Source organism: Ursus americanus, chromosome 5 (assembly GCF_024610735.1).
Source record: "Ursus americanus isolate L20-20 chromosome 5, mUrsAme1.1.p, whole genome shotgun sequence".
In the NCBI taxonomy this organism is placed as follows: domain Eukaryota; kingdom Metazoa; phylum Chordata; class Mammalia; order Carnivora; family Ursidae; genus Ursus; species Ursus americanus.
In genome coordinates this window covers 60,101,591-60,113,662 of record NC_142131.1, presented here as the reverse complement: position 1 = coordinate 60,113,662, position 12,072 = coordinate 60,101,591, and the positions used below count along the sequence as shown (strand labels likewise).

The 12,072-nt window shown below is 49.1% G+C and overlaps 1 protein-coding gene across 10 annotated transcripts in view; it reads right to left on the bottom strand.

The window, feature by feature from the left end:
* Window positions 1-12,072, bottom strand: part of P4HA2 (prolyl 4-hydroxylase subunit alpha 2) — a 36,247-nt gene that overhangs the window by 11,779 nt on the left and 12,396 nt on the right. For all 10 annotated transcript variants that reach the window (XM_045794765.2, XM_045794758.2, XM_087862296.1 and 7 more), the window contains 4 exons: window positions 11,667-11,804; window positions 5,755-5,994; window positions 3,776-3,969; window positions 2,823-2,999 (listed from right to left, as the gene is read on the bottom strand). In XM_045794765.2, the coding sequence (XP_045650721.2) occupies window positions 2,823-2,999; window positions 3,776-3,969; window positions 5,755-5,994; window positions 11,667-11,804 (749 nt within the window). The remainder of the gene's footprint in view (window positions 1-2,822; window positions 3,000-3,775; window positions 3,970-5,754; window positions 5,995-11,666; window positions 11,805-12,072) is intronic.

Here is a 12,072-nt window from a genome sequence, read left to right as displayed (position 1 = left end):
CCTCAGCACAACACGCTGAGAGCTGGGAGCGGGGTAAGCTTCATGTCTGTGGGAGCTCAGTCTGTACAGTCGAGAACGGTCAGGGAGAGACCACCTAGCTGAGACTTGACAGGTAAGCAGGAGTTAGCCAAGTAGGGGAACATTACAGGAACAGGGAATGAACAGCAACGAAAATGGGTTTGACACCATGAGCGTGGATTAGATGTTAGAGGTTAAGTTGAGAAGAGGCCAAAGAGGCAAGTGGAGACTGGGCGTGGAAGCCATCCTCTGGTGAATGAGAAACAGGGAAGGCAGGTAACGGACATTCACAATCAGAACGTCGACACCTCATGGAAAGCTGACTAACGAAGGGTCAGAGTGGTAACAAGGCAGCCAGGGAGGAGCTCAAGGAAGGGGTCTGGGCAAGAGTTCATGGCAGAAGGGAAGGAGAGGTGTGGAGGGCCCAGAAGACTGGCCAGGAGATCACCTCTCCAGGACACGGTGCTGCTGCAGCCAGTTCTGGCAACGTGCCTGTGCACCCAGGACAGAGGGCTTCCCTGAGCTCCTAGCTATGATTCCTCCCAGTGACAAGTGCAGCTGCAGCTGAGCCCCATCCAAACCTCTGAGCCTCAGCGCTGGCCTGACATCTACAAGGAGGCTGTGGGCAGCTGTGTTCTGCTCCCAGAGATAGGCAGGGCTATTTTGAAAGCAGGCCAGGGACCCAAAAAAGCAGCTGCCAGGCATTCCCCACAGGCCAAGTTAAGCTCATGAGCCCTACTTCAAAGCCAGAATAGCATCTGTCCCTCAAAGGCTCCGGAAAGGAGAGGTCAGCTTGTAATGGCTTCTATTCAAAGACAAGTTTTCCCAATACTCCCCCCACACCGCCCCTGCCACACACGTGCACACACACACCCAATGTGAATACACACACAGAAATGTTTCAGTGCCTTGGCCTGAGGGACAACTGAGGAATCTCTCAGGAGGTCCTAGCATAACGAAGCCTCTCTCACCTGGCAACCAGGGAAACAGTTTTCTTCCTTGGAGGACTTTGCAGCTGACCCCGGGAGTGGAAAGGGTGGGTCCTGGTCCCCATTCTCCATACACACTGGCTAGACCATCCCTCAGCAACCTCAAGGGCTGATTCTGGGCGCTAGATGTCCTTGTACCTCAAGCCAAGGTTGCTTCAAGATGAGGTGCCGGGGGGCCAGGATAGGAACCTATTTTCCATCTCTCCAGAAGTGTAGGGCTCCTGGCCACTACAAGTCTATCAGGCGCAGAGCAACAGAGGATCCAGCTAAATGCCCCCCTTGTAATCACCAGGGATAGGAAAAGGGTGGAGACATGGCAGGAAGTGGTTCTCTTTGAATGACGTCAAATGGGAACAAATCTTCTATGAACTAGAAATACAAGAATAATTTTACAGCCTAATGACGTATGTACAAAACCAACAGCCGACTACATACTTAGCAGTGAAATATCAGAGGAATCTCCAGGAAATTCAGGAACAAGACCAGGATGCCAAATGTTAACAATGCTCAAGGAATTCCGAGCAGTTCAACAAGATGATAACAACAAAGGAACTATAATTATTAGGAAGGACAAAACAAAATTTTCCTTATTTGCAGCTGATGATAGTGTCTGAACAACACAAGAGAATCAGCTAAAAACCAAAAGAGGAATAAGTAAGTTGAACAACTAGCTGCATTTTGCACAGGTCTGTTTCCCTGTGAGTAAAATGAAGACAATGACAGTGCACTTAACAGACGTGATGGTTAATATATGTTAAGCACTTAAAACTGGGCCTGTCACACTTAAGAACTCAGAAAACAGGGGCGCCTACGTAGCTCAGCCGGTTAAGAACGCAACTCTTGATTTCAGCTAGGGTCACGATCTCAGGGTTGTGAGATTGAGCCCCAAGAAGGCTCCATGCCCAGCGGGAGTCTGCTTGAGATTCTTTCCCTCTGCCTCCCCAACCCCCCCCCCCACCCCGCTCATGCATGCACTCTCAAACAAATAAATAAATCTTAAAAAAAAAAAAAAAAAAGAATTCAAGGGCACCTGGGTGGCTCAGTCGGTTAAGCATCTGCCTTCAGCTCAGGTCGTGATCCCAGGGTCCTGGGATGGAGCCCCATGTAGAGCTCCCTGCTCACCAGGGAACTTGCTTCTCCCTCTCCCTCTGCCCCTCTCCCCAACTTGTGTTTTCTCTTGCTCGCTCTGCTCTCTAATAAATAAATAAATCTTTTAAAAAAGAACTCAGTAAACATTAACTGTTACTTATGAAATATATTTTTGTACTCAATACTTCAGCATATAATAGTGAACTAATAAAACAACATAACTAGTAAAAATATGATGATGAAAAAACAAAAAAAACTACCTAGGAATAAACTTAACAAAAAAATGTGCCAGGCATAAATGAAGAAATTTTACTAGATATGAATAAACGGAGAGACCCGGAGTGCTTGTGGATGAGAAGACTGAATAGTGTAAAGATGTTCATTCTCCAAGTCAATCACTTCTTCACACGACCCAGGATGGCAGCACCCTATGGCAGTTCCCCAAAACTTTCCCATACACAGCCCCCCACCAGGTGAGCCGACAATTCCTGCTGTGGACCTGCCCTGCTCCCAGGGAGTCCTTCTGTCATAGCACTTGGCTGTCCACATTGGTTCCTTCAGTTTTCTTTGCCATTGGACCGTGAACATCCAACCGAGTCTGCAGTACCTCAGGACCCAGACAGCAGACTCATGCTAGACACTGGCAAAGGCCAGCGGAGTCAGCAAACAAACCGCCCCATGATACCGGGGATAAGGCACGCAGGAAAGAACTGCAGAGACACCTACTTTGGGTTTTGCGATCTCCTTGATCCTCTCGATTTCCTCGTCAGACATGACATCGTAGTATCTGACGATATGCGGGCTGTCCCACTCATCCTCCTCTTTGAAGGGGGCGATGAGGAGCTGTGGCGTCCTGTTGCCATGGTGGTACCTACAGAAAAGCCTCTTCTGCCTCCGGGGAGTCTGGGGAGCATACGAAGCAACAGGATCTCAGCAGAGTGAGTCCTAATCCTCAGCCCCAGGTTGCCTGGCTGCAGATGTGGGTCTCATACCCCGTGTCTGGAAGCTGCTTCCTCCCGCCCCACCACAGAAGCACACAAAGGCCCCACAGCTTGACTGAGAGAAATGATACCCCACAAATCATGTAATGTTTCCTCTCTTGCAAGAATTCCTCACATCCACAAGTCCTGTGGCACAAGGTTAACCCCTGACCCTTCTCAGAGATATGAGTAAGTCAGAAGGGCTGAGGCAAGGGAGAGGCCATTCGAGGTGAAGAAGCCAGTGGGAGGCACTCAGATATAGGCATGGACAAGGCCCAGAGACCGCCTGAGCCTGCTGAGGAAGCACTGGGATCCCAGGGCTCTCAAAAATCAGTGACACTGGAGACTGAGCCGTTAGCTACTGCCATGTCTTAACTACAGAGACCACAACTTCCCATGGGGCACATCCACACCCATGGTTTTCCTCACAGCATGAGTCGAGCAGAAGCTGGGCATGTTGGGGTAGGGAGGGGAGCTCAGAAATAACTTAGAGGATTCAAACTCTGCCTGGGACATCGGGGGAGGCAGTCTCCCGTCCTATACCCCAGAGAACACCCACCCATCAGCCTCAGCAGATGCTACAAAGAATTGGGCAAGATATTGAGGAAACAGCCAACACAAAGAGGAACATCCTCCCCAAATCTGCCCATCCAGAGCCAAAGTCTAGGTCCACATGTGGGACCTGGCCACGTGTCTCACCAATTTGACACCCTCCCCACGACAGAGGCTCTCATAGACGTCCCTCTCAGGCAGGTAGTCCACAGGCCTCTCATAGATGCTTTCCTGCGTGGCTAGCCCAGCTTCTGTTTGATTTGATAACATTTTTTCTCTTTCTTCCTCTAACAACCGTTCAAAGTACCGCAGATTCCCTCCAGCTCGTTCATGGCTCGGGTCTAGAAAGAGCAAAGAACAAGAAGGAAAAGGAAACCACAAACATCTGTTAGGTCATTTAGAGAAATTATTCTGTAAGCGGTTTTCTCTCCCAGCAGATCATTTGCACGCAGCGTTCTGCTTTCCACAGCAGCTAACCAGGGCTCGCTGGTCAGAGCAGGAAAGCCAACACGGGCTCTCCCGGCTCTGTCAGAGATGGGAAAGGAGCCACAGTGGAGGCCGCTTAGCCAGCCACACACAGGGGGCTCTCCTCTCAGGCATCCCTGGAGGGCCCAACGGTGCAGGTCTAGAGAAGCAGTCCAGACTCCTGCCGCCTCCTCCCGACTTGGCGGTGAGTCACTTACATCCGTCCCCAAGAGTACATCCATTACTGGTGACCAGATCACATGCTGGCCACAATGAGAAGGCAGGCTGAAGTCCTGGCAAAAAGAACAACCACATGACAATGCCATAGCTTCATCTTGTGGGCCTCACAACACAAAGAAGCAAGCTTGGCAGGATTACTGTGCCACTCCACGGATGAGGAAACCAAGGCCCAAAGATATTAATAGATTTAGGCTACGGTTGGACCAAACAGGAAGCCAGGCATTCTGCCTCCCAGGCCAAGGCTCTAAACTAACATGACAGCATTTACAAAGCTGTCTTCCCACATCAGTCCTGCAGGACACTCATACGGTAGCTGGCATCAGACTCAAGGCCCATGAAAAGCAGCAGCAAAAGAAAGTCTTTGCTGACCTGTGGAATCCCAGACTATGATTATCCCATCTATCGGTAAGCGGTGAAACAGAAAGGTTTTAAAGACACGGTGCTTTTAATCTCCTTCACTCCAACACCTCAAGACACAACACGAAGGCCATAGCAAGTCCCACCAGTAAGCCCTCAGAGCTCGAACTAATGGGTCAGGCCACGGTCCCTGCAACAATCCTGAAGCGCAGCTTGCGTCCTGAGCAGCTCCTGACCACGTGAAGGCTCACCCTGCAGAGCAGTGGAGGCATTGCAGCACTGGATTCCTATTTTAAAAAGGAGTGTTGGGAAGGGGGAGTGAACCATGAGAGACTATGGACTCTGAGAAACAAACTGAGAGCCTCAGAGGGGAGGGGGGTGGGGGAATGGGATAGACCGGTGATGGGTAGTAAGGAGGGCACGTATTGCATGGTGCACTGGGTGTTATACGCAGCTAATGAATCATCGAGCCTTACATCGGAAACCGGGGATGTACTGTATGGTGACTAACATAATATAATAAAAAATCATTATAAAAAAAAATAAATAAAAAAAAATAAAAAGGAGTGTTGGGACATCTGGGTGGCTCAGTCAGTGAAGCGTCTGCCTTCAGCTGGAGTCATGATCCTGGGATCCTGGGATCGAGTCCGTGTCAGGCTCCCTGCTCCACAGGGAGTCTACTTCTCCCTCTGCCCCTCCCCCTTCTCATTTTCTCAATCTCTCTGTCTCTCGCTCTCGCTCTTGCTTTCTCAAATATAAATAAATAAATAAATAAATAAATAAATAAATAAATAAATAAATAAAATCTTTGAAGGGGAGTGTGTAGAGCTACAGGTTTGAGTGTATCCATACGAAACCGGGCAAGGGCTAAGGCCAGAAATGAGGAGGGTAAAGAGCTGACAGGCAGCTACAACGGGCCTGAGAGCAGTAAGGCATTAGTCATTGGCCAGGCAACATGTCAGACTGGCTCAGTTCCAGGGCAGCCGCCAGGTAGTAGCTGGTGGAATGACAAGTTCTCCTGCCAGGCCCCCATCAGCTCTGACCTTCCCTTAGAACTTCCTTACCAAGAGAAAGCAGGCGGCGGGTGAGCTCCAGGGCACGGTGCAGGTCACCCAGCTGGAAGACAGCGTAGCTCAGGTAGTCCAGCACCTCGGCCTTGGCTATGGTGGCCTCCTCCCCAGCATCGAGCTGCTTCAGCACCTGCTCCATCCACAGGACGGTGTGGTAATAGTCGCCTTCATTGTAAGCCGAGCGGCCCATCCCAAAGCAGTCATCCACACTCAGCATGGCCTGGTACTTGGTTCCTACAGCAGGAAAGGCAAACAGTCAGGCTCTAAAGAGCCTCTGGGCTAGGGAGAGAGACTCCCACAGTGAGGAAGCCTGGGCCAGTGGAAGGAGGGCATCAACCCCCTACAGAGTCCCACCAGAGCTTACGACCAGGTACTTCCAAGTGAGCACAACCAGGAGGGCCCTGCCTTGGACTGGGCTTCACAGCCAATCTCCTGGCCACAGACTCCCCTTCTCCCATGTGGGAAGATATGCCTCTGTTGTGAAGAAGCCCAAGAAGCAGTAGTATTCAGGAGAGTATGAAGGTCCTGTGAGCCACACAGGAGATGTCTGCTGGGCAGCTGGCCATATGAGTCTGGAAAGTAGAAAAATTAGTTGAATATAAAAAACAGAACTTAGGTGGCACCTAAAGCAAGAGTGTGAGGAGAGAGTAGAGAAAGTAGCTCAGGCCAGAACCCCACAGAGAAAGGACAAAGAGTAACACTGAGCAGGGCCTGATAGGTAGCACAAACAGAGCAGGAGCTGTGGGACAGACGCCAAGGGAGGTCAGAGCCAAGACTGCAGTGCCACCTTTGACCGTTAGGTGGCGGGGACCTTGGTGAGCATCAATTCTGCAGCTCCTGTGTGCCATGGGCTCCGCACTGGAAGGTGACCATGAAGATAGTCTCAAGTCAAGAAGGATGAGATATAGTATGCTACCTATGGGAAAATGTAGGATTTAGGGTAGGAGTAAGGTGGGAGGGACGATGAGTGTACTCCTTAGGGAATAATGAAAAAGCAGGCCCCATGCAGAGGAAAGAAGGGCTGTGACCCTCCCTGGAAAGCAGGGAAGTCTCCGTTAACCCCATTAACAGACTCCTAGGCATGGGTGCCGTGAAAGAGCTGCCGCCTTAGAGGGGCTTCTTTCTGCCTAATGTCCAAGGTGGGGCTCTGTCCACAGCGAAACTCCTACTGCAATGGGTCAGGTACATTAGAGACAGGGGTCTGCTCACCATGATGGCTCAGCAATAGACAACGTGGGATAGGAAGGTGAGGAGAGTGAACACAAGATGGAGCTAGTAAATTAGGGAATCGATTCCATTTACAATAGCACCAAAAACCGTAAGATACCTCGGAATAAACTTAACCAGAGAGGTAAAGGATCTATACTCTAGAAACTACAGAACACTGATAAAAAACATTGAAGAAGACACAAAAAGATGGAAAAACATTCCATGCTCATGGATCGGAAGAATAAACAGAGTTAAAATGTCTATGCTACCCAGAGCAATCTACACTTTCAATGCCATCCCGATCAAAATACCGATGACATTTTCCAAAGAGCTGGAACAAACAATCCCAAAATTTGTGCGGAACCAGAAAAGACCCTGAATTGCCAAGGAAATGTTGAAAAAGAAAAACAAAGCTGGGGGCATTACATTGCCTGATTTCAAGCTATACTACAAAGCTGTGATCACCAAGATAGCATGGTACTGGCACAAAAACAGACACATAAACCAGTGGAACAGAATACAGACTCCAGATATGGACCCTCGACTTTATGGTCAACTAATCTTTGACAAAGCAGGAAAAAACATCCGGTGGAAAAAAGACAGTCTCTTCAATAAATGGTGCTGGGAAAATTGGACAGCTATATACAAAAGAATGAAACTTGACCACTCTCTCACACTATACACAAAGATAAACTTCAAATGGATGAAAGACCTCTATGTGAGACAGGAATCCCTCAAAATCATAGAAGAGAACATAGCCTGTAACCTCTTCGACATCGGCCACAGCAACTTCTGTTGCTGAAAAAATGAACTTTTGGGATTTCACCAAGATAAAAAGTTTCTGCACAGCAAAGGAAACAGTCATCAAAACGAAGAGGCAGCCCACAGAATGCGAGAAGATATTTGCAAATGAAACTACAGATAAAAGGCTGGTATCCAAGAACTATAAAGAACTTCTCAAACTCAATACATGAGAAACAAATAATCAAATCAAAAATGGGCAGAAGATATGAACAGACACTTTTCCAGTGAAGACATACAAATGGCTAACAGACACATGAAAAAATGTTCAAAATCATTAGCCATCAGGGAAATTCAAATCAAAACCACATTGAGATACCACCTTATGCCAGTTAGAATGGCAAAAATGGACAAGGCAAGAAACAACAAATGTTGGAGAGGATGTGGAGAAAGGGGATCCCTCCTACATTGTTGGTGGGAATGCAAGTTGGTACAGCCACTTCGGAAAAAAGTGTGGAGGTTCCTCAAAAAGTTAAAAATAGAGCTATCCTATGACCCAGCAATTGCACTACTGGGTATTTACCCCAAAGATACAGATGTAGTGAAGAGAAGGGCCATATGCACCCCAATGTTCATAGCAGCATTGTCCACAATAGCCAAATTGTGGAAGGAGCCGAGATGCCCCTCAACAGACGAATGGATAAAGAAGATGTGGTCCATATATACAATGGAATATTACTCAGCCATCAGAAAGAATGATTACCCAACATTTGCAGCAACATGGACGGGATTGGAGGAGATAATGTTTAGTGAAATAAGTCAAGCAGAGAAAGACAATTATCATATGGTTTCACTCATTTGTGGAACATAAGGAATAGCAGGGAGATCGGTAGGAGAAGGAAGGGAAGAATGAAGGGGGGGTAAACAGAAGAGGGAATGAACCACGAGAGACTACGGACTCTGGGAAACAAACTGAAGGTTGCAGAGGGGAGGGGGGTGGGGGGATGGGCTAGCCCGGTGATGGGTATCAAGGAGGGCATATATTGCCTGGAGCACTGGGTATTATATGCAAACAATGAATCACGGAACACTACATCAAAAACTAAGGATACACTGTATGGTGACTAACATAACATAATAAAAAATTAAAAAAAAAAAAAGATGGAGCTAGTAGACGGGCTAAGGATCCAGGGGTTCCTTGAGCCCCTGGCCATTATCCTTGGGCCTCCACAGATCTCCTTTAGCTATGTAATTCTCAGGAACTCACAATGACGGAGGCAGTATAAAATAGCAGCTGAGCTGGCTGGACAAAGCTGGGTCTGCGCGGGCCTGGCTATGGCGCCCACCAGCTGTGTGAATGGATAATTTACTGAACCTCTCCAACTCTCAGTCCCCTTAGGTCTAGAGTTAATACCATCAATTTTAGGGGACTCATGGCAAGAATTCAACGAGATGACATATAAAGATGTCTTCTGTGATCCCCGGGATGCTAATAATCAGCAGCTACAATTCACATGTCTCACAGAGGCCGAGAAGGTCAAGAATAGCTCCCACAGGGGCGCCTGGGTGGCTCAGTAGTTAAGCATCTGCCTTCGGCTCGGGGCGTGATCCCGGAGTTCTGGGATCGAGCCCTGCATCAGGCTTCTCCGCACTCTTCCTCTCCCACTCCCCCTGCTTGTGTTCCCTCTCTTGCTGGCTGTCTCTCTCTCTGTGTCAAATAAATAAATAAAATCTTAAAAAAAAAAAAAAAAAGAATAGCTCCCACATATTCAGCATCCTCCCCAGAAGCCCATCAAAAATCTACCCCCTTGGAGAGCACTCCCTGGAGAGTGCCAGCTGACCTGAGTGCTGAAAGGCAACCAGACATGAGACCCCGCTGATGTGGGTAAAGGTATTCCTGCAGAGGGTGTGGGATGGACAAGGAAGCTAGGTGGTGGGTGACCTGAGCGCTGAAAGGCAACCAGACATGAGACCCCGCTGATGTGGGTAAAGGTATTCCTGCAGAGGGTGTGGGATGGACAAGGAAGCTAGGTGGTGGGTAGCTTAGTACAAACTTAATACTTAGTATAGGCAAGGAGGCCCAGGAGAGGGCGCCATGCAAGACCTCAAAGACCACACACAGGAGGAATTTGGGTTTAGCAGTTAAAGTTAAGCTTTGTGATCAGGAACTGATGTAAACAGAGATGTGCTTAAGACCACACGGAGAATGATTTTAAAGAGTGAGCTGGAGATACACGACAAGTCAGAATGTTATTTCAATAATCCAGTTGAGAAGTAAGTGACCATGAGGCTGGAGTCCGGGCCTCCAAGTAAAGAAGACACAAGACAGGTAGAACCCACGGGCCTTAGGATTCTGACTTGGGCTGCCAGTGGACGGAGGTGCTCTCTGCTCAGGCAAGGAGCAAGGAAGGAGGGTAAACATTTCAAAAGGCAATGAGGATTTTAGTTTGGAATATGTGGGTTTGAGGAGCCCACAGAACACCGAAGTAGAGATGCCCCAAAGGCATTTGCCTTCACTGGTTGGAAGCTTTGGCTATAAGCCTTGATAGGAAACACAGGTGTGGATGTCATCCATGTTCATGTGATGGAAATGGCTGGGCTCACCTGCAGAAGGTGCTTAGGGAAAACTACGTAAGGGAATCCTGGGGAATAACTCCCTTCCACCCTCCCTGCCTCTCCAGGACATGCAAGGATCTGTTAACTGAATGTACAAGGTCAATGCTTGGGTGTGGCTCCCTCCTCCTAACAACCATTCTCACAGCTACAGTGTGAACATGTCTTGCAGGGGCCCTCAGGGGCCTTCTCTCACTGGCTTCATGGCTTGGCTTGGTCCATGACCTGACTAAGGCAGGAATAAGAAGTCTACACTCCTTCCCATTGGCTCACCAGACTCCTCAGTGGCAGAACTCTAGGCCTTGACTAGCCGACTACAGAGGGCCTCTTTCTCCTACACACCATGATTCCCAGGCTTGTGCCTCCAGGGTCCCCATGGGTGAGTGACATCCAAAGTCTAATGGGCTCTAACTGAATCCCTGGGTTTACTGGCCTCTAACAGTCCCCCAAACCCAATATATCCTCTTCTAAGCAAACTGAGGCAATCAGGTGAAAGGGGCCTGTTTAAAAAAAAAAAAATGAGAGCCGAAAGCTGAAAAGAGAAGCAATAGAGATCAGTGCCTCAGAATTCAAAGGAAGGAGAGTATCAGGAACACTGGGACAATCAATGTGCCAAAGGAAATTATGCCTGAAACCCGACCACTGGCTTTAGCAGCTGAGTGGCCACTGGTGACCTGGCAGGGACAGGATCGGTGGATGGTGGGCAAAGAGGCCAGACTCTGCGTGTTCAGGAGGACCTGGGAAGCAAGGAAGTGCAGAGCATGCGGATGACTGTTCGGCAGCCTAGCTAAGTTAGGCTAACCAAGAGATGCATCAGCAGCAGAGACCTGAAGGGCCTTGGATCCTGAGGGAGGTGTTTGTAAGGTGAGTAAGAACCCACGGTGTGTGTGAGCTCAGGGGGAAGAACCAAGTGGGGTGGGCCAAGAATGAACAGGGCAGAGACCATAACTGAGGACACACAGGACACAGGGCAGTGAGTCCAGAGATCAGCCTTCGTCATAAAGAAATCAGACGGTGTGGGGACAGAAGCAGGTCTGGAAGCAGATCTGAGCAGCGCTCTGGGGGGCAGAGGCTAAGGGGTCCTGAGCAGCAGCCTCGGCTTTCTCTGAGTGGGGAGAGGAGAAGGTATGGGAAGGAAGAGTAGGGGCTGAGAGGAGGTGGCTGTCATGGGAATGGGGGGGACTGGTACCACCTGGAAACCCAAGAGAGTATCATCACCAGCAGTGATGGTGTGCCTGAGGGTGAAGACCACCAGATGGTGGTGGCTCCAATCCATAGTAGGGTCCAGACGCCATAGTAGACACACATCCATTGGATGAGCAAAGCCTGGAGTGGTAAGGTACCTGGAAGTTGCCCTTTGGAAATCGTGTCTGGGTCCAGCTTGTATGTGTCCTGAAGTCTCATCAGGGCCTTGGCAGCTCCCATCTCGTCCTCTTCAGTGGGGAAGAACTGCCGCTGCACAGAGAGGTTGGCAATAAAACCTTCCAAATGAGAGTGGAAACAACAGGTTACCCTGATCCAAGGTCACAATTCCACCTGGGACCAGAAAGGTACCCAGTGGAGGGTTTCTGCCTAGTGCAATCTCCCTGCCCCTTCCCTCAAGGCAGTTTCCCCTTCCTTCAGGAAGCCCTCCCCGATGGCTCCAGTCCATGAAGATCTCTCTTTTCTTCCTCCTCACTGTACGAACTGCCTGTACTGCTCATTTGGAATTGACCAAAGATGTCCCCACAAACTGGTTAACATGTGGGA